This window comes from Drosophila biarmipes, unplaced genomic scaffold (genome assembly GCF_025231255.1).
Source record: "Drosophila biarmipes strain raj3 unplaced genomic scaffold, RU_DBia_V1.1 ptg000009l, whole genome shotgun sequence".
In the NCBI taxonomy this organism is placed as follows: Eukaryota; Metazoa; Arthropoda; class Insecta; order Diptera; family Drosophilidae; genus Drosophila; species Drosophila biarmipes.
The window spans coordinates 230,502-253,363 of record NW_026114530.1 but is presented as its reverse complement, the minus strand read 5'-3'; the positions used below and the strand labels follow the sequence as shown (position 1 = coordinate 253,363).

The 22,862-nt window shown below is 41.5% G+C and overlaps 1 protein-coding gene across 9 annotated transcripts in view; it reads right to left on the bottom strand.

Moving 5' to 3' along the window:
* The window catches only part of LOC108023831 (stathmin), an 84,533-nt gene that overhangs the window by 7,991 nt on the left and 53,680 nt on the right, over positions 1-22,862 (bottom strand). For 4 of the 9 annotated variants that reach the window (XM_050889936.1, XM_050889933.1, XM_044091379.2 and 1 more), the window contains 2 exons: positions 19,813-19,968; positions 17,860-19,725 (listed from right to left, as the gene is read on the bottom strand). The exons of 2 other annotated variants lie outside the window; for them this stretch is intronic. In XM_050889936.1, the coding sequence (XP_050745893.1) occupies positions 19,639-19,725; positions 19,813-19,968 (243 nt within the window). In that variant the 3' untranslated portion in view covers positions 17,860-19,638. Of the gene's footprint in view, positions 1-13,898; positions 15,760-15,853; positions 16,010-17,859; positions 19,726-19,812; positions 19,969-22,862 lie in introns of those variants that run through there. 3 more of the 9 variants (XM_044091380.2, XM_050889931.1, XM_044091381.2) reach the window with 3 other exon arrangements.

Below are 22,862 nucleotides of genomic sequence, written 5' to 3'. Positions count from 1 at the left end.
AAGGACAGTCATCCTTCCACCGTAATCTCCCTATCTCAACATAGGAGCAATAAGACCATACCTTGGAATCTACAGCGACGTGGGCCACCAGCGGCAGTTACCTTCCGCCGACACTCACCACGGATATCCAACCAGCGGCAGTGACCTACCGCCGGCCCGGACAATCAATTAAGGAAGGAAGTCGAAGCGACCACCCGACTCTCCAGTGGCTGCCAACCTTGGCGGTCGGCTCTACCCCTGCCACGGAGGCATAGCCAGCCGGCTTTACAATATTATCAATTTACACAATTTGGAATATTACTTGTTGTAATTGGCGCCCAACTAGCAGAAGTTGGAAGGTGACAGCAGCGCAACCGTTCAGAGATATAAACACACCATTACAGACCATGTAAGTGGGCCCTTCGGCCAAACTTTTTACGTCTTCGACTAAAAAATAATCCATAGTTCGGACCAGGGCACAAATTAACAAGTCTAAAGTGAAAAAAAAATAAATAAAAAAGAATCTCAATATTAAACGTTACGACTTTAATAGTGTTTAGTGTTTATTTCTTTCACTAATATTTTTTCGCACTGTGTACGCAACATAAACTCTATGCAGCGGTGTACTGTTACCCTTCAGATACTTATGGTGTATAAATTAGCGTATTGTGGAGGATAAATATCAGAGCCAAGACTCTTATAATTGAGCATACCAAATTCGGATTTTTATTGGGCATTTATTATTAAATATATAAAAGGAAAACCTTTTTTCCTGTGTGCAGATATTTTATTTTGTTTCTATTTGTCGCTTCGCTCGAATAAAAATTCTCGGTATTAGCTTAGCAGTCCAATTTCATTTTTTATTCTTTGTCTCCACTCTACTGCTGCGAACCCGATACGGTCGCACATGCATTTGTGTGGCAATCGTTGTTTTTTATTTTTTTTTCTTTGTTTATCATAGCGGAGGCTCAGGCCCCGCGTACCCCTCACCTTGCCAGTGCTTGGCAAGGCGGCAGCTTAATTCAACGAGCACACATTCATCGTTGATAAGCGGCGGCTCCGTCCCCGCGTACCCCTTACCATGCCAACTGCCTCCAAAACAGATTGAGCGAGCAGTTCTTACCAGTGCGATTTAGCTCTACTACACATGAATTCTCAGTTCACGCAATACAGGCAGAATAAGGGGTTTGGTAGTGACTCAGAATCCGACAGAGAAGAGCCCCCACGCACTTCCACACCCACTCAAGAACCCCCTAATACCCCCCAAGTAAAGATGATGGACTCGAACCAGCTTAGGGATGTTATCCAGGCCGCCGTTAGCCAAGCCCTGGCAGAGGCGGCCGGCCAAGCTATGGCCAGAGAAGCTGAATTACGCCAAACTATTGAAGAATTAGCCGCCCAAGTTGCAGTGGTGCAAGCAGCACCCGCGCAGACGGCAGCCTCCAAAATCAAGGTCTATGAGCCCATTGATATTAAGGGCAACATCCAGTGCAATAAGCCCCTGGACGCCGTAAAATGCTTGCCCGAGTTTACGGGAGCACAAGAGTCATATGTCTCTTGGCGGCAGGCGGCGGTTGCCGCATATTTCATATTCAGGAACTACGTAGATAGCTCACGCCACTACCAGGCGGTCGTTATAATTAGGAGCAAAATTAGAGGCCCTGCCGATGCGGTGCTGTCCTCGTTTGGCACTATACTGAATTTCGACGCGATCATAGATCGCCTCGATTTCACATATAGTGACAAGCGCCAGATACACGTTATCGAGCAGGAGATGGGTACCCTCAGACAGGGAAGCCTCACTCTCCTACAATACTATGACGAGGTCGAGAAAAAGCTCACCTTGCTTACCAATAAAGCCACGATGTCGTACGAAGCGTCGGCGGCAAGAATCTTATGTGAAAAGTTCCGGGACGACGCGCTCCCCGTATTTATTTCGGGACTCAAACGCAGTCTTTCCGACGTCTTTTTCTCGGCGAAGCCGAAAGACATGCCAGCTGCATTGGCATTAGCCCAGGAAGTGGAATCTAACCACGAGAGATATACATTCGCAACTTCGTTTGCAAAGAGCCAAGAGGATAGGGATCGTAGGCAAACCTCAAACCCACAAGACCGCCAACAGGAAAAATCCTTTCCTCACGCAAATCAACAGTTCGGTGCTGGTAAAAACCCGCATTTTAGCAAACAGCATAGGGCGCAGGTACATTCTGTACCAAAAGAAAATACCCCGGAACCGACGGTCAGACATGCAGACGGACATTTATACATGTACATGAAAATATGTACTAAATGGGTTCGGAAATGCTTCCTTTTAGCTGTTGCATACTTTCCGACGAGCTACGGGTATACAAGTTGACTATGGTCAGCCAGACCAGAGTCGTTGACCACAGTCAACATCATAATGAAGCTCCGGCCAGACTGCTGACCCAGCAATGGGCCGGATGCTCGTGCACAGACGGCAGACACTGCATATTTGCGTGGCCGCTGTGAGCCTTTGTTAGCTTTAAGTTCTTTTCACATATTCAGTTCATATTTGATATTCAATAAATAAAGAGCACCAGCTCTCATGCATGAAACTCCGGCACTTAGCCGTTAACTCTTTTATTAATTATTATACTGACTGAGTCACTAGGCCAGCGGTATTGAAGGACAGTCATCCTTCCACCGTAATCTCCCTATCTCAACATAGGAGCAATAAGACCATCCCTTGGAATCTACAGCGACGTGGGCCACCAGCGGCAGTTACCTTCCGCCGACACTCACCACGGATATCCAACCAGCGGCAGTGACCTACCGCCGGCCCGGACAATCAATTAAGGAAGGAAGTCGAAGCGACCACCCGACTCTCCAGTGGCTGCCAACCTTGGCGGTCGGCTCTACCCCTGCCACGGAGGCATAGCCAGCCGGCTTTACAATATTATCAATTTACACAATTTGGAATATTACTTGTTGTAATTGGCGCCCAACTAGCAGAAGTTGGAAGGTGACAGCAGCGCAACCGTTCAGAGATATAAACACACCATTACAGACCATGTAAGTGGGCCCTTCGGCCAAACTTTTTACGTCTTCGACTAAAAAATAATCCATAGTTCGGACCAGGGCACAAATTAACAAGTCTAAAGTGAAAAAAAAATAAATAAAAAAGAATCTCAATATTAAACGTTACGACTTTAATAGTGTTTAGTGTTTATTTCTTTCACTAATATTGTTTCGCACTGTGTACGCAACATAAACTCTATGCAGCGGTGTACTGTTACCCTTCAGATACTTATGGTGTATAAATTAGCGTATTGTGGAGGATAAATATCAGAGCCAAGACTCTTATAATTGAGCATACCAAATTCGGATTTTTATTGGGCATTTATTATTTAAATATATAAAAGGAAAACCTTTTTTCCTGTGTGCAGATATTTTATTTTGTTTCTATTTGTCGCTTCGCTCGAATAAAAATTCTCGGTATTAGCTTAGCAGTCAAATTTCATTTTTTATTCTTTGTCTCCACTCTACTGCTGCGAACCCGATACGGTCGCACATGCATTTGTGTGGCAATCGTTGTTTTTTATTTTTTTTTCTTTGTTTATCATAGCGGAGGCTCAGGCCCCGCGTACCCCTCACCTTGCCAGTGCTTGGCAAGGCGGCAGCTTAATTTAACGAGCACACATTCATCGTTGATAAGCGGCGGCTCCGTCCCCGCGTACCCCTTACCATGCCAACTGCCTCCAAAACAGATTGAGCGAGCAGTTCTTACCAGTGCGATTTAGCTCTACTACACATGAATTCTCAGTTCACGCAATACAGGCAGAATAAGGGGTTTGGTAGTGACTCAGAATCCGACAGAGAAGAGCCCCCACGCACTTCCACACCCACTCAAGAACCCCCTAATACCCCCCAAGTAAAGATGATGGACTCGAACCAGCTTAGGGATGTTATCCAGGCCGCCGTTAGCCAAGCCCTGGCAGAGGCGGCCGGCCAAGCTATGGCCAGAGAAGCTGAATTACGCCAAACTATTGAAGAATTAGCCGCCCAAGTTGCAGTGGTGCAAGCAGCACCCGCGCAGACGGCAGCCTCCAAAATCAAGGTCTATGAGCCCATTGATATTAAGGGCAACATCCAGTGCAATGAGCCCCTGGAAGCCGTAAAATGCTTGCCCGAGTTTACGGGAGCACAAGAGTCATATGTCTCTTGGCGGCAGGCGGCGGTTGCCGCATATTTCATATTCAGGAACTACGTAGATAGCTCACGCCACTACCAGGCGGTCGTTATAATTAGGAGCAAAATTAGAGGCCCTGCCGATGCGGTGCTGTCCTCGTTTGGCACTATACTGAATTTCGACGCGATCATAGATCGCCTCGATTTCACATATAGTGACAAGCGCCAGATACACGTTATCGAGCAGGAGATGGGTACCCTCAGACAGGGAAGCCTCACTCTCCTACAATACTATGACGAGGTCGAGAAAAAGCTCACCTTGCTTACCAATAAAGCCACGATGTCGTACGAAGCGTCGGCGGCAAGAATCTTATGTGAAAAGTTCCGGGACGACGCGCTCCCCGTATTTATTTCGGGACTCAAACGCAGTCTTTCCGACGTCTTTTTCTCGGCGAAGCCGAAAGACATGCCAGCTGCATTGGCATTAGCCCAGGAAGTGGAATCTAACCACGAGAGATATACATTCGCAACTTCGTTTGCAAAGAGCCAAGAGGATAGGGATCGTAGGCAAACCTCAAACCCACAAGACCGCCAACAGGAAAAATCCTTTCCTCACGCAAATCAACAGTTCGGTGCTGGTAAAAACCCGCATTTTAGCAAACAGCATAGGGCGCAGGTACATTCTGTACCAAAAGAAAATACCCCGGAACCGACGGTCAGACATGCAGACGGACATTTATACATGTACATGAAAATATGTACTAAATGGGTTCGGAAATGCTTCCTTTTAGCTGTTGCATACTTTCCGACGAGCTACGGGTATACAAGTTGACTATGGTCAGCCAGACCAGAGTCGTTGACCACAGTCAACATCATAATGAAGCTCCGGCCAGACTGCTGACCCAGCAATGGGCCGGATGCTCGTGCACAGACGGCAGACACTGCATATTTGCGTGGCCGCTGTGAGCCTTTGTTAGCTTTAAGTTCTTTTCACATATTCAGTTCATATTTGATATTCAATAAATAAAGAGCACCAGCTCTCATGCATGAAACTCCGGCACTTAGCCGTTAACTCTTTTATTAATTATTATACTGACTGAGTCACTAGGCCAGCGGTATTGAAGGACAGTCATCCTTCCACCGTAATCTCCCTATCTCAACATAGGAGCAATAAGACCATCCCTTGGAATCTACAGCGACGTGGGCCACCAGCGGCAGTTACCTTCCGCCGACACTCACCACGGATATCCAACCAGCGGCAGTGACCTACCGCCGGCCCGGACAATCAATTAAGGAAGGAAGTCGAAGCGACCACCCGACTCTCCAGTGGCTGCCAACCTTGGCGGTCGGCTCTACCCCTGCCACGGAGGCATAGCCAGCCGGCTTTACAATATTATCAATTTACACAATTTGGAATATTACTTGTTGTAATTGGCGCCCAACTAGCAGAAGTTGGAAGGTGACAGCAGCGCAACCGTTCAGAGATATAAACACACCATTACAGACCATGTAAGTGGGCCCTTCGGCCAAACTTTTTACGTCTTCGACTAAAAAATAATCCATAGTTCGGACCAGGGCACAAATTAACAAGTCTAAAGTGAAAAAAAAATAAATAAAAAAGAATCTCAATATTAAACGTTACGACTTTAATAGTGTTTAGTGTTTATTTCTTTCACTAATATTTTTTCGCACTGTGTACGCAACATAAACTCTATGCAGCGGTGTACTGTTACCCTTCAGATACTTATGGTGTATAAATTAGCGTATTGTGGAGGATAAATATCAGAGCCAAGACTCTTATAATTGAGCATACCAAATTCGGATTTTTATTGGGCATTTATTATTAAATATATAAAAGGAAAACCTTTTTTCCTGTGTGCAGATATTTTATTTTGTTTCTATTTGTCGCTTCGCTCGAATAAAAATTCTCGGTATTAGCTTAGCAGTCCAATTTCATTTTTTATTCTTTGTCTCCACTCTACTGCTGCGAACCCGATACGGTCGCACATGCATTTGTGTGGCAATCGTTGTTTTTTATTTTTTTTTCTTTGTTTATCATAGCGGAGGCTCAGGCCGCGTACCCCTCACCTTGTCAGTGCTTGGCAAGGCGGCAGCTTAATTCAACGAGCACACACATTGATCGTTGATAAGCGGCGGCTCCGTCCCCGCGTACCCCTTACCATGCCAACTGCCTCCAAAACAGATTGAGCGAGCAGTTCTTACCAGTGCGATTTAGCTCTACTACACATGAATTCTCAGTTCACGCAATACAGGCAGAATAAGGGGTTTGGTAGTAACTCAGAATCCGACAGAGAAGAGCCCCCACGCACTTCCACACCCACTCAAGAACCCCCTAATACCCCCCAAGTAAAGATGATGGACTCGAACCAGCTTAGGGATGTTATCCAGGCCGCCGTTAGCCAAGCCCTGGCAGAGGCGGCCGGCCAAGCTATGGCCAGAGAAGCTGAATTACGCCAAACCATTCAAGAATTAGCCGCCCAAGTTGCAGTGGTGCAAGCAGCACCCGCGCAGACGGCAGCCTCCAAAATCAAGGTCTATGAGCCCATTGATATTAAGGGCAACATCCAGTGCAATGAGCCCCTGGACGCCGTAAAATGCTTGCCCGAGTTTACGGGAGCACAAGAGTCATATGTCTCTTGGCGGCAGGCGGCGGTTGCCGCATATTTCATATTCAGGAACTACGTAGATAGCTCACGCCACTACCAGGCGGTCGTTATAATTAGGAGCAAAATTAGAGGCCCTGCCGATGCGGTGCTGTCCTCGTTTGGCACTATACTGAATTTCGACGCGATCATAGATCTCCTCGATTTCACATATAGTGACAAGCGCCAGATACACGTTATCGAGCAGGAGATGGGTACCCTCAGACAGGGAAGCCTCACTCTCCTACAATACTATGACGAGGTCGAGAAAAAGCTTACCTTGCTTACCAATAAAGCCACGATGTCGTACGAAGCGTCGGCGGCAAGAATCTTATGTGAAAAGTTCCGGGACGACGCGCTCCCCGTATTTATTTCGGGACTCAAACGCAGTCTTTCCGACGTCTTTTTCTCGGTGAAGCCGAAAGACATGCCAGCTGCATTGGCATTAGCCCAGGAAGTGGAATCTAACCACGAGAGATATACATTCGCAACTTCGTTTGCAAAGAGCCAAGAGGATAGGGATCGTAGGCAAACCTCAAACCCACAAGACCGCCAACAGGAAAAATCCTTTCCTCACGCAAATCAACAGTTCGGTGCTGGTAAAAACCCGCATTTTAGCAAACAGCATAGGGGGCAGATACATTCTGTACCAAAAGAAAATACCCCGGAACCGATGGACCGGAACCGATCCATTTCCAGGATGAGACAACCGACCCAGACACAGGCTTACCAAAACGGGAAGCCGACCCCCTCCGGTCGATCAGGCCCTCACAAAAGACAGAGGGTTAACCATATCGCCCAAAGCGCAGATCAAGCTGAGGGTGCGTACGCAGCCGCAGCTTCCAGCGCAGCGGCCAAAGTCGACGATGACGCCATCTCCGAATACGATTCAGAAACCATTAATTTTTTAGGGGAAAATCCCTGCTACCCGTCATCAGGAGAAGAGTAGCGGGGAAAGAAATGAAGTTCCTCATCGACACGGGCGCATCGAAAAATTTCATTCGACCTTACGAAGGTTTAAAAGGCGTTCGCCCCGTCGATTCCCCTTTCACTATTCATTCACTTCATGGCGTTACTACTATCACAAAGAAATGCTTTGTGTCCTTATTTAATTTAAAAACTACGTTCTTTCTACTACCGGACTTATCCACCTTTGATGGAATAATCGGCCTTGACTTACTAAAGCAGGCAGGGGCAACGCTTTGCCTAGCTTCCGGTAGCCTAAATTGGGGCACCGAGGCGGAGAAAATCGAGTTCCACACGTGCACTGACGTAAATTTCACCAGCGTGAACTGCTCAGATGCACCGCCATCGGCAAAAGACTCGTTTTTGAAAATGCTGAAGACCAGGAAAAAGGCTTTCGCAAACCCTAATGAGGCTTTGCCTTACAACACATCGGTGGTAGCCACCATCCGAACAGTTGATGAGGAGCCCATATACGCAAAATTATACCCGTACCCCATGGGAGCAGCGGATTTCGTCAACAAATTGATTGAAGATCTGCTTAAGAACAGGATAATTCAGAAGTCGGTATCCCCCTACAACAATCCAATTTGGGTTGTGGATAAAAAAGGGACCGATGAGCACGGCAACCGGAAAATTGTTGACTTTCGCAAGCTAAACGAAAGAACCGTGCCCGACAAATACCCCATGCCAAATATTAACATGATATTAGGCAACCTGGGTAATGCTAAATATTTCTCAACGCTGGACCTCAAGTCTGGCTACCACCAGATCATACTCGCAGAACGCGACAGAGAAAAAACTTCTTTCTCAGTGAATGGGGGGAAATATGAATTCCGCAGACTACCGTTTGGTCTCAAAAATGCAGGCAGCATTTTTCAGAGGACCATCGACGACAACCTACGGGAACAGATCGGCAAGTTCTGCTATGTTTACGTGGACGACGTAATCATCTATTCGGAAGACGAAAACTCTCACATCAAGCACCTAGATTGGGTTCTTAAGAGCCTGTACGAGGCGAACATGAGAGTATCTATAGAGAAATCCAGCTTTTTTAAGAAAAGTGTGAGTTTCCTCGGGTTTATAGTCACTTGTAACGGTGCTACAACAGACCCAGAGAAGGTTAAGGCCATAAAAGAATTTCCGGAACCCAAAAGTGTTTTTGAGGTACGATCGTTTCTAGGCCTAGCCAGTTACTATCGATGTTTCATTAAGGACTTCGCAGCTATAGCGAGACCTATATCGGACATCCTAAAAGGGGAAAACGGAACAGTTAGTAGTCACAGGTCACGAAACATTCCGGTTCAATTCTCTGGAGCGCAATAACAAGCGTTCCAGAAATTACGAAATATCTTGGCATCCGACGACGTAATGCTAAGGTACCCCGACTACAAAAAGGCATTTCATCTAACGACAGATGCCTCGGCCCATGGCATTGGCGCAGTATTGTCCCAAGAGGGACGCCCAATAACAATGATCTCAAGGACATTGAAAGACAGGGAAGCTAACTACGCCACTAACGAGAGGGAACTCTTGGCCATAGTCTGGGCATTGGCCAAGCTGCGACATTATCTGTACGCGGTAAAAGATATCAACATCTTTACCGACCACCAACCGCTAACCTTTGCAGTATCGGAATCCAATCCGAATGCAAAGATCAAAAGGTGGAAAGCACGCATTGATGAGTCAGGGGCGCGTATTTTATACAAACCTGGCAAGGAAAATCTGGTTGCCGATGCGTTGTCACGACAACAACTTAACGTCATGGAGGAGCAGGAAGCCCAATCGTGCGCAGCCACCATTCACAGCGAGCTCTCCTTGACACACACAATCGAGACAACGGATAAGCCCCTGAACTGCTTCCAAAACCAGATAACTCTGGAGGAGGCACGCTTTCCATCAAAACGCAGCTTCGTCCTCTTTGAAAACAAGAGACGGCATGCGATTAACTTCTCCTGCAAAGAGTCATTAATTAATGAACTCGCAGACACATTCATTCCTAAGGGCGTAAACGCCATTCTTTGCGACTTGCACACGCTGGCAATGATTCAGGACGAGTTGGTTCGGCAATTCGGCGTGTCGGATATTTTTGAAGTCCCTGAGAGACGGGAAATCCTCACCGTCGAGCACAATAGGGCCCACAGATCGGCCCAAGAAAGGCAGGTACTCTCCGGCAGGTACTCTCCGAGTACTACTTTCCAAAGATGGCCAAGTTAGCTACTGAAATCGTAGCTGCAAAACATATGCGAAAGCCAAGTATGATAGGCACCCCAAGAAACATGAGCTAGGCGAGACTCCGATCCCCTCTCATGTGGGAGAATGGCTCCATATCGATATTTTTTCCACAGACAAAAAATACTTCCTCACTTGCATTGACAAGTTTTCGAAGTTCGCAGTTGTGCAACATGTACACTCGAGGACAATCGAAGATCTTAAACCAGCCATACTACAGATCATGAATTTTTTCCCTAAGGCTAGAGTAGTCTTTTGCGATAACGAACCTTCGTTCACATACTATCTCAGCCATGCTTGACAATCATTTTGGCGTCAGCATAGCAAATGCACCGCCACTCCATAGCGTCTCAAACGGGCAAGTGGAGCGCTTTCATAGCACCCTCTTGGAACTCGCTCGGTGCTTAAAAATCGACAAGGGGATGACTGATACTGTGGAGATTATTCTATTGGCAACCGCCAAATATAATAAGTCAATTCACTCCGTCGTTGACAATCGACCGGTCGACATCGTGCAAGAGCACCCAGATAACCCACAGACAGAGGTCCGGGATAAGATCATTAAGGCGCAAAACACGCACCGAAACAGGGAAAATGCCTCCCGACAACGCAGAGTATTCGAAGTCGGCGAAAAGGTATTGGTAAAGTCCAACAGAAGGCTAGGAAATAAGCTCACACCCTTGTGTGAGGAGAGAGCCGTAGAAGCGGACCTGGGGACCACGGCCCTCATTAAGGCGAGGGTGGTCCACAAGGACAATCTTAAATGATGCTACCAACAGTGTCCTTTATGTTTTTTATTTATTAGTTTATAATATTAAGTTCATTTTATTGGTGGTGGGAAAAACCTCTTAAAGCATAAAATAGCTAAAGTTTAATTTCAAAGGATCGGACCAACACTTTGCATATTCCTGTCCTTGGCGTCGGCCCACATTACTGATTATTCACAGGCCAGATACATCCCCATCGTGGATGGTGAAATCCTAGTATGGGAGGAGTTCGCTTATGTCACACATACAGCAAACCTCTCAGAATATGGGCGCGTACTAGAGGAGACAAACAACATGATCAACATGTTTCCGCTATCCCATATGAAGAAGCTTCTGAGCGTGGACACCGCTCACCTCCAGGATTTATTAGAGTCGTTGGGCGTTCATCACAGAGTAGCTAGGAGCTTGGATTTCTTAGGGTCAATGCTGAAGGTCGTAGCAGGTACACCGGATGCCGGTGACCTTGAGAAAATCAGATTTTCTGAAATGAAGTTAGCCGAGACAAACAATAGACAGATTAAAATAAACACTAAAGTCCAAAACCAAATTAACCAACTTACCCACACCGTCAATTCAATATTGAGATCAGCTAAAAATTCACAAGTAGACACTGGACATTTATATGAGACACTGCTTGCTAGAAACCGCATGTTGATGACGGAATTACAATATAACCCTATGCAATAACCCTAGCCAAAATTAATATTGTTAGTCCGAACATTTTAGATCATGAAGACTTAAAATCAGTTTGGCTTGATGAACCCACCGACACACCCATAGGGGATCTTTTGTCCGTCTCGTCCGTAAAAATTCTACAGTCCATTAACATTTTACATTATATCATTAAATTTCCCAAAATTAAACTATCCTGCAAAAAGATCACAGTTTTTCCAGTTGCCCATGGGGGGACAATGCTGCAGATAATAGACAACGTCATAGCCGAATGCAGCGGAGAAATCTACGCCATTAAAAACTGCTCCGTATCACCGGGAGCCGCATGATGCCGCCTTGCCTCAGAGAGTACGTGCGCCAGAGAACTGCACGCTGGAGGGGTGGCACACTGCCGAATACAAGAGAGTGACCTGCACCCGGTAACCTACGTGGACGAAGGGATTGTAATCATCAATGACAGGTCGGCCAAAGTGCGAGTAGACAACGGCACAGAGACATGGACTCACGGCACGCACCTCATTACCTTTGAGAAAAAGGCCGCGATAAATGACACGCTCTTCATCAAGCATGATAACACCCATAAGAGAGCTCCCGGGACAGCAAGTCTTCCCTTATTAAACATCACCGCCACCCAAGATGTCCTCAGCCTCCCGTATCTTCACCGCCTGCGTGAACGAAACTTGGAGTTCATCAAGGAGTTCAGAGAAGAGATCGATAACAACCGATCACGTCTCGCAGCAATTATTGCAGGAGCAATATGCTGCGCACTCATCTGCATCGGGCTCACCTACAGGCACTTCACTAAGGCAAGGAAATCCGCAGGTCAGATTAGGCAGGTCATCGCCGAATTACATACGGCCGAGGGCGGCCTTAACTTAGAGGGGGAGTAGTTAACTATGGTCAGCCAGACCAGAGTCGTTGACCACAGTCAACATCATAATGAAGCTCCGGCCAGACTGCTGACCCAGCAATGAGCCGGATGCTCGTGCACAGACGGCAGACACTGCATACTTGCGTGGCCGCTGTGAGCCTTTGTTAGCTTTAAGTTCTTTTCACATATTCAGTTCATATTTGATATTCAATAAATAAAGAGCACCAGCTCTCATGCATGAAACTCCGGCACTTAGCCGTTAACTCTTTTATTAATTATTATACTGACTGAGTCACTAGGCCAGCGGTATTGAAGGACAGTCATCCTTCCACCGTAATCTCCCTATCTCAACATAGGAGCAATACGACCATCCCTTGGGATCTACAGCGAAGTGAGCCACCAGCGGCAGTTACCTTCCGCCGACCCTCACCACGGATATCCAACCAGCGGCAGTGACCTACCGCCGGCCCGAACAATCAATTAAGGAAGGAAGTCGAAGCGACCACCCGACTCTCCGGTGGCTGCCAACCTTGGCGGTCACCAATACCTAGTCAGCCGGCTCTACCCCTGCCACGGAGGCATAGCCAGCCGGCTTTACAATATTATCAATTTACACAATTTGGAATATTACTTGTTGTAATTTACATATCAATAATCGAAAATACGTATCCCGCTAACTTTAAAAGGACACCATACGCTTTAAACACAACTCGTATGTATAAAATGTAACCAAAAAATTCACAAAGTACTAGGCCACGGTTACCAATTAAATTCGACGTTAGTTGCACTAAGATGCTTAGGGTAATATGTTTCACTAGCACGAAACAAAATGTACATAAATGGCAGACTCTCTCGCAAGGAAAAATTTTCGGATCGATACTATTATTTCCACAGGGCAAAAGAGCGCGTGGGTCTACTACTTCATGAAATTATGGGCATGAGCAAGCTGTCGGCGCGATGGGGCGAAGACTGTCCCATCGGCCGGAAAGGTGATGGCCACCGTTTTTTTGGGATTCACCATGTGTGATCAACATCAACTATCTGAAGGAGGGCAAAACGGTCACAGGGCTGTACTGTACTATGCCAAATTGTTGGGACGAATTGCCTCCGAATTGCAGAAAATACGGCCCCACACGATTATTCAACTGAAAACACGCACAACAAGGCACGAAGGACCTCAAATCCAGCAGATATAAAAGGTAGCATCTGTTGGCGTTCCAGCACACCGCGGAATTCACCACATTTGAGTCGGCGGAGACAGTTTGAGGAAGGTGCGCCTACAAAACGCGCCCACACACCGGGAGGAGACACTCAAGGCTCGTACTAACCTTAGACGAAAGATAACCAAATGTTTAGCCATTTACTCGAGAATCCAGCGAAACTGCTGCTAGTAAAGACTACGACGCAGGACCTGCCCCCGAGCCGCAGACGCAGAGAACCTATACCATATTCAACTTCGAGCACCGATCCCGCGGTGGCACTCTAATGGGTCAGTAGCCTGAAGGGCACGTCCTCGGATGATTTCGGAAGGGAAGGTCCGTCGACAGCCCAGCTTCGAGCCCAGACATCCGACACTCAAATATTTAATACTGCATCCACCAATAATAAATATTTCATTTATTTGTTTTGTTCACTTTTATTATACAATTGTAATAAGTATTTGCTAGCATGTGGTCAGGTTTTTGTGGCTTATATGAACCTTATTTAAGCATGGAATCGCGAAAAAGTGTTTTTGTAGGCTATTGTAATTCTTGCATGGGTTCATATTACATTAAAATATTTTACCGATTTATCAGTGTCAGGATAGACACATGCATTTCCTTGATTGGTTTTAAGGTTGCTCTTGTTTTGATGTTTACGTTAATTTAACCCGAATTTCGCCCTGGTAGATTTCTTTTTATACATAAATAATGTTTTTTTTTCGAAATATTTAATTTTGTAGACACATGCGTGTCTTTGGGCGGATGTTAATTGATCATCATCAACATCAGTATAAATGTTTAAGTCGATCTCGCCCAAAAAATCTTCTGTACCAACTCTAATAATTTTGTCTTCAAATTTAAAAAAAAAAATTTGAGTATTGCATTCGGTATGTGTTGCTTTAGGCTGATTAAAGATTGATATTATAATCATGTTTACGTCGATTATATCCGAATTTTGCCCGAAGAGTATTCTGTGCTAATCTGATAATTTCTCATTTCATATATAAACAAGATTTTTTCTGAGTATTGCATTTGGGTAGACATACATAAATTTAATTATTGTTAATGCATTTTTATCAATTTTATTGACGCTTTTTGATAATTTTCTTTTTCACTTTCTTTAATTGGCAATGCACTTCTTAATAGGAGGTTGCGGTTTTTATAAATAGAAGCATTAGTATTATTCGAGTACATAAATATAACTGTATAAGATTTAAATTTAAGCAAGTCATTTAAGCGGCCTAAAAAAGCCTTGCAGATTTTGGAAAAATATGTCCTAAATGTTTTATTTTGAATTTTCTTAACACGTATTTTTATTATAGCCCCCACTCACTTTTCATAAGCCCATATTGAAAAAAATAGCACAAAATATTGAAAAGCTTAAAGTATTCTACTCAAAAATATAATATATAAAAAAAATTTTTAATAATTGTTATTTCGCGCGTCTAAATGTAATTGGATTTGACCGAGTGCTATAAGCATTTGTAAAGTATTTTTTTTAGATTTTTTTAAAATAGAAAATGAGAAATCAATCCAAATTGGCAGTCTAACTGTGCTCTGCATATATATTTATATTATATATTAAATTATTTTACTCAAATTTTAAAATAATTAACAAAATTTTTAACATGAAAATCGATGGTAAACCTACAAATTATTATTATTATTATTCCCAGTCCCAGCTAAAAAAAATAACAAATTATAGGGACATAGATTGTCAAATTGAAGAACACAAAATTAAAAATTTTTTGCAAAAACAAGGCAAGGAGTAACTTTAAAACACAGAAAAATATTGATAAAAAGTATATGTTTTTTAAATGACGGATTTTCAATTTGATTGGTTTCTTTTGCCTGGGCTTTTAAGTTTAAATGTAGATTTCCATTACTAACTTTTTTATTTACCGTAAGCATACAAATTTGGTTAGCCTTTTCTTAGCTTTCCCGTGTTAGAGTTCCGTAAAGGCAGGAGCTTCAAAATAAATATATAGATGTTATCTGGTCTACTCGCTTAGCGATATTATTTTGTTTGCTTTAATTCATAACACTTTTATGAATTTAGTTTATTTTAAATGGTTTTTAACTTAAACATGTGTTGGTTTATTATGAAAAACAGCTGCTTTCCTAATCGCCTTTTGTGAAGTGAGTGAGCACTGCTCTCGATTCAGATCAGCTTTCTAACCTGATAAGGCTACTGGGCTCTGCTGACCATCTTACTCCTGGGTCTGGGCCTTGTTCTGGCGCACTAGTTCGGCACGACGCTCCTGAAATTTAAATAACATGATTAAAGATTAGTGGAAGCATATTTAACTAAGGCAAAGACCACTTCTGATAATTTTTTGTTTTCGAAAAACGTACCAGTTTTTGAACTTTTTCAATTCTCTTTTACAATTCCTTTTCACGGTTTTGCTCTGCGACAAACAATTTGTTCTCATAAATGCGGGCTTTCACCTCGAGCCTTTGACAATCCAATTGATCGTTCTGGGATTTGATTTCGGCTATTTTTATTCTGTTCTGAATGAGAGAATAAAAGAAAAATAAAAACCAAAATTAGATGAACACATGAGCTTATTTACATTGAGTTGTAATAATTATTGCATACGCCGATACTAGATTTATATATACTTTGTGACTTTACAATAATATGTAATTATAACACTAGTTAAGCCCGTATCTTTGACAATGTAGAATTTTTGAACAATTGTTTTGTCATTTTTAAAAAATATAAAAAATATTAGCAACATTTTTTTTGAAAAATTCAAGACAAGAAAAGAAGTCTATAAAGTCGATTTTTTTTACAAAAATTAGGTTTTATCAATAAATACTAAAAGTCGTATTTCTTTTGCAGGTAGTATATAAGTCGGGACCCGCCAGATCTTACAACTATATCTTATAGCTTCTAAAAGAATAATAGGAAAACAAATTTAAAAAATTATATCTGTGGTGTTTTTTAATATATAACCTCCTTCGCTTGAAAACAAAATTTTTTAATAAGTTTTGAATTTTAATTTTAATTTTATCGGACGACTACATTATATAGCACCAGAGGAAGGATCGGAAAATTGGTGGGAAATAGCATAAAAAAATTATATCTTTGGCGCTTTTTAATATATATCCTCTTACTTATTGGACTGCCCTCGTATCGATGAGACAGATACATTTGAACTCAAAAAAACCGTAGACGATATAGAATTTCGCCGATTGTGGGCGTGGCGCAGGAAGACCAGGAATCGACATGTCAATTCTGACTTTTTTAGCTATTATAGTTTCTGAGATCTTAGCGTTCATACGGACGGACGGTCAGACATACAGACGGACATTTATACATGTACATGAAAATATGTACTAAATGGGTCCGGACCCGCTTCCTTTTAGCTGTTGCACACTTTCCGACGAGCTACGGGTATACATATCAATAATCGAAAATACGTAGCCCGCTAACTTTAAAAGGACACCTTACGCTTTAAACACAACTCGTATGTATACAATGTAACCAAAAAATTCACAAAGTACTAGGCCACGGTTATCAATTAAATTCGACGTTAGTTGCACTAAGATGCTTAGGGTAATATGTTTCACTAGCACGAAACAAAATGTACATAAATGACAGACTCTCTCGCAAGGAAAAATTTTCGGATCGATACTATTATTTCCACAGGGCAAAAGAGCGCGTGGGTCATCTACTTCATGAAATTTTGGGCATGAGAAAGCTGTCGGCGCGATGGGGCGAAGACTGTCCCATCGGCCGGAAAGGTGATGGCCACCGTTTTTTTGGGATTCACCATGTGTGATCAACATCAACTATCTGAAGGAGGGCAAAACGGTCACAGGGCTGTACTGTACTATGCCAAATTGTTGGGACGAATTGCCTCCGAATTGCAGAAAATACGGCCCCACACGATTGTTCAACTGAAAACACGCACAACAAGGCACGAAGGACCTCAAATCCAGCAGATATAAAAGGTAGCATCTGTTGGCGTTCCAGCACACCACGGAATTCACCACATTTAAGTCGGCGGAGACCGTTTGAGGAAGGTGCGCCTACAAAACGCCCCCACACACCGGGAGGAGACACTCAAGGCTCCTACTAACCTTAGACGAAAGATAACCAAATGTTTAGCCATTTACTCGAGAATCCAGCGATTCTGCTGCTAGTAACGAATACGACGCAGGACCTGCCCCCGAGCCGCAGACGCAGAGAACCCATACCATATTCAACTTCGAGCACCGATCCCGAGGTAGCACTCTAATGGGTCAGTAGCCTGAAGGACACGTCCTCGGATGATTTCGGAAGGGAAGGTCCGTCGACAGCCCAGCTTCGAACCCAGACATCCGACATTCAAATATTTAATACTGCATCCACCAATAATAAATATTTAATTTATTTGTTTTGTTCACTTTTATTGTACAATTGTAATAAGTATTTGCTAGCATGTGGTCAGGTTTTTGTGGCTTATATGAACCTTATTTAAGCATGGAATTTCGAAAAAGTGTTTTGTAGGCTATTGTATTTCTTGCATGGGTTCATATTACATTAAAATATTTTACCGATTTATCAGTGTCAGGATAGACACATGCATTTCCTTGATTGGTTTTAAGGATGCTCTTGTTTTGATGTTTGCGTTAATTTAACCCGAATTTCGCCCTGATAGATTTATCTTTTTATACATAAATAATGTTTTTTTTTTTCGAATTATTTATTTTTGTAGATACATGCGTGTCTTTGGGCGGATGTTAATTGATCATCATCAACATCAGTATAAATGTTTAAGTCGATCTCGCCCAAAAAATCTTCTGTACCAACTCTAATAATTTTGTCTTCAAATTTAAAAAAAAAAATTGAGTATTGCATTCGGTATGTGTTGCTTTAGGCTGATTAAAGATTGATATTATAATCATGTTTACGTCGATTATATCCGAATTTTGCCCGAAGAGTATTCTGTGCTAATCTGATAATTTCTCATTTCATATATAAACAAGATTTTTTCTGAGTATTGCATTTGGGTAGACATACATAAATTTAATTAATGTTAAAGCATTTTTATCAATTTTATTGACGCTTTTTGATAATTTTCTTTTTCACTTTCTTTAATTGGCAATGCACTTCTTAATAGGAGGTTGCGGTTTTTATAAATAGAAGCATTAGTATTATTCGAGTACATATATATAACTGTATAAGATTTAAATTTAAGCAAGTCATTTGAGCGGCCTAAAAAAGCCTTGCAGATTTTGGGAAAATATGTCCTAATGTTTTATTTGGACTTTTCTTAACACGTATTTTTATTATAGCCCCGACTCACTTTTCATAAGCCCATATTAAAAAAATAGCACAAAATATTGAAAAGCTTAAAGTATTCTACTCAAAAATATAATATATAAAAAAAATTTTTAATAATTGTTATTTCGCGCGTCTAAATGTAATTGGATTTGACCGAGTGCTATAAGCATTTGTAAAGTATTTTTTTAGATTTTTTTAAAATAGAAAATGAGAAATCAATCCAAATTGGCAGTCTAACTGTGCTCTGCATATATATTTATATTATATATTAAATTATTTTACTCAAATTTTAAAATAATTAACAAAATTTTTAACATGAAAATCGATGGTAAACCTACAAATTATTATTATTATTATTCCCAGTCCCAGCTAAAAAAAATAACAAACTATAGGGACATAGATTGTCAAATTAAAGAACACAAAATTAAAAATTTTTTGCAAAAACAAGGCAAGGAGTAACTTTAAAATACAGAAAAATATTGATAAAAAGTATATGTTTTTTAAATGACGGATTTTCAATTTGATTGGTTTCTTTTGCCTGGGCTTTTAAGTTTAAATGTAGATTTCCATTACTAACTTTTTTATTTACCGTAAGCATACAAATTTGGTTAGCCTTTTCTTAGCTTTCCCGTGTTAGAGTTCCGTAAAGGCAGGAGCTTCAAAATAAATATATAGATGTTATCTGGTCTACACGCTTAGCGGTATGATTTTGTTTGCTTTTATTATATGTAAACACTTTTATGAATTTTGTTTATTTTAAATGGTTTTTTACTTAAACATGTGTTGGTTTATTATGAAAAACAGCTGCTTTCCTAATCGCCTTTTGTGAAGTGAGTGAGCACTGCTCTCGATTCAGATCAGCTTTCTAACCTGATAAGGCTACTGGGTTCTGCTGACCATCTAACTCCTGGGTCTGGGCCTTGTTCTGGCGCACAAGTTCGGCACGACGCTCCTGAAATTTAAATAACACGATTAAAGATTAGATTTTTAACTAAGTCAAAGACCACTTCTGATAATTTTTTGTTTTGGAAAAACGTACAAGTTTTTGAACTTTTTCAATTCTTTTTTGCAATTCCTTTTCACGGTTTTGCTCTGCGACAAACAATTTGTTCTCATAGATGCGTGCTTTCTCCTCGAGCCTTTGACAATCCAATTGATCGTTGTGGGATTTGATTTCGGCAATTTTTATTGTGTTCTAAATGAGAGAATAAAAGAAAAATAAAAACAAAAATTATATGAACACATGAGCTTATTTACATTGAGTTGTAATAATTATTGCATACGCCGATACTATTTTCATATATACTTTGTGACTTTACAATAATATGTAATTATAACACTAGTTAAGCACGTATCTTTGAAAATGTGGAATTTTTAAACAATTGTTTTGTCATTTTCAAAAAATATAAAAAATATTAGCAACATTTTTTTTGAAAAATTCTTTTTTCAGTTACCATAAATTTTATTTGAAAAACCTTTTTGCATCAACAAATTTATGTTTTCAAGTCGAGAAAAGAAGTATATAAAGTCGATTTTTTTACAAAAATTAGGTTTTATCAATAAATACTGAGTGGGTTAAAAATAAGTAATGTACCATATAAACGGCATTTAATATTCCTTTTCATTAATGCTAAGGTTCACAAGAGAAAGTTCAAATTATAAGTATATTTAACTATTATGTCGTCAAAATACATTTCCCGACTACTATACAACTGGGAAAGTAGTTAAAATGGCTCCGGCGTAAAACAAATAATAAACCAAAAAATGAATCGGGTTAACATGATCTATTACCAAAACAGATGTCAGTACAGGGTACACTGCACTCACACATAAATAATCGATTCTATTTATTACACTGCGATCCATAATGAAATTTTTTTGGCATAAACTTTTAAAACTGAGTTACAGACCTTGAAAACAAAATTTTTTAATTAGTTTTGGATTTCAATTTTAATTTTATCGGACGACTACATTATATAGCACCAGAGGAACGATCGTTAAATTGGTGTGAAAATAGCATAAAAAATTATATCTTTGGCGCATTTTACTTTTATTGGACTGCCCTCGTATCGATGAGACAGATACTTTTAAACTCATAAGAACCGTAGACGATATAGAATTTCGCCGATTGTCTGCGTGGCGCAGGAAGACCAGGAATCGACATGTCAATTCTGACTTTTTTAGCTATAGTTTCTGAGATCTTAGCGTTCATACGAACGGACGGTCAGACATACAGACGGACATTTATACATGTACATGAAAATATGTACTAAATGGGTTCGGAAACGCTTCCTTTTAGCTGTTGCATACTTTCTGACGATTCTAGAATACCCTTTTACTCTACGAGCTATGGGTATACATATCAATAATCGAAAATACATAGCCCGCTAACTTTAAAAGGACACCTTACGCTTTAAACACAACTCGTATATATGCAATGTAACCAAAAAATTCACAAAGTACTAGGCCACGGTTACCAATTAAATAATTCGACGTTAGTTGCACTAAGATGCTTAGGGTAATATGTTTCACTAGCATGAAACAAAATGTACATAAATGACAGACTCTCTCGCAAGGAAAAATTTTCGGATCGATACTATTATTTCCACAGGGCAAAGAGCGCGTGGGTCATCTACTTCATAAAATTTTGGGCATGAGAAAGCTGTCGGCGCGATGGGGCGACGACTGTCCCATCGGCCGGAAAGGTGATGGCCACTGTTTTTTTGGGATTCACCATGTGTGATCAACATCGACTATCTGAAGGAGGGCAAAACGGTTACAGGGCTGTACTGTACTATGCCAAATTGTTGGGACGAATTGCCTCCGAATTGCAGAAAATACGGCCCCACACGATTGTTCAACTGAAAACACGCACAACAAGGCACGAAGGACCTCAAATCCAGCAGATATAAAAGGTAGCATCTGTTGGCGTTCCAGCACACCACGGAATTCACCACATTTAAGTCGGCGGAGACCGTTTGAGGAAGGTGCGCCTACAAAACGCCCCCACACACCGGGAGGAGACACTCAAGGCTCCTACTAACCTTAGACGAAAGATAACCAAATGTTTAGCCATTTACTCGAGAATCCAGCGATTCTGCTGCTAGTAACGAATACGACGCAGGACCTGCCCCCGAGCCGCAGACGCAGAGAACCCATACCATATTCAACTTCGAGCACCGATCCCGAGGTAGCACTCTAATGGGTCAGTAGCCTGAAGGACACGTCCTCGGATGATTTCGGAAGGGAAGGTCCGTCGACAGCCCAGCTTCGAACCCAGACATCCGACATTCAAATATTTAATACTGCATCCACCAATAATAAATATTTAATTTATTTGTTTTGTTCACTTTTATTGTACAATTGTAATAAGTATTTGCTAGCATGTGGTCAGGTTTTTATGGCTTATATTAACCTTATTTAAGCATGGAATTTCGAAAAAGTGTTTTGTAGGCTATTGTATTTCTTGCGTGGGTTCATATTACATTAAAATATTTTACCGATTTATCAGTGTCAGGATAGACACATGCATTTCCTTGATTGGTTTTAAGGATGCTCTTGTTTTGATGTTTGCGTTAATTTAACCCGAATTTCGCCCTGATAGATTTATCTTTTTATACATAAATAATGTTTTTTTTTTCGAATTATTTATTTTTGTAGATACATGCGTGTCTTTGGGCGGATGTTAATTGATCATCATCAACATCAGTATAAATGTTTAAGTCGATCTCGCCCACAGAGTCTTCTGTACCAACTCTATTTATTTTGTCTTCAAATTTAAAAACAAAAATTTGAGTATTGCATTCGGTATGCGTTGCTTTAGGCTGATTAAAGATTGATATTATAATCATGTTTACGTCGAATTTATCCGAATTTTGCCCGAAGAGTATTCTGTGCTAATCTGATAATTTCTCATTTCATACATAAACAAGATTTTTTTCTGAGTATTGCATTTGGGTAGACATACATAAATTTAATTATTGTTAAAGCATTTTTATCAATTTTATTGACGCTTTTTGATAATTTTCTTTTTTACTTTCTTTAATAGGAGGTTAGGTCACACTTCGGTTTTTTATATATAGAAGCAGT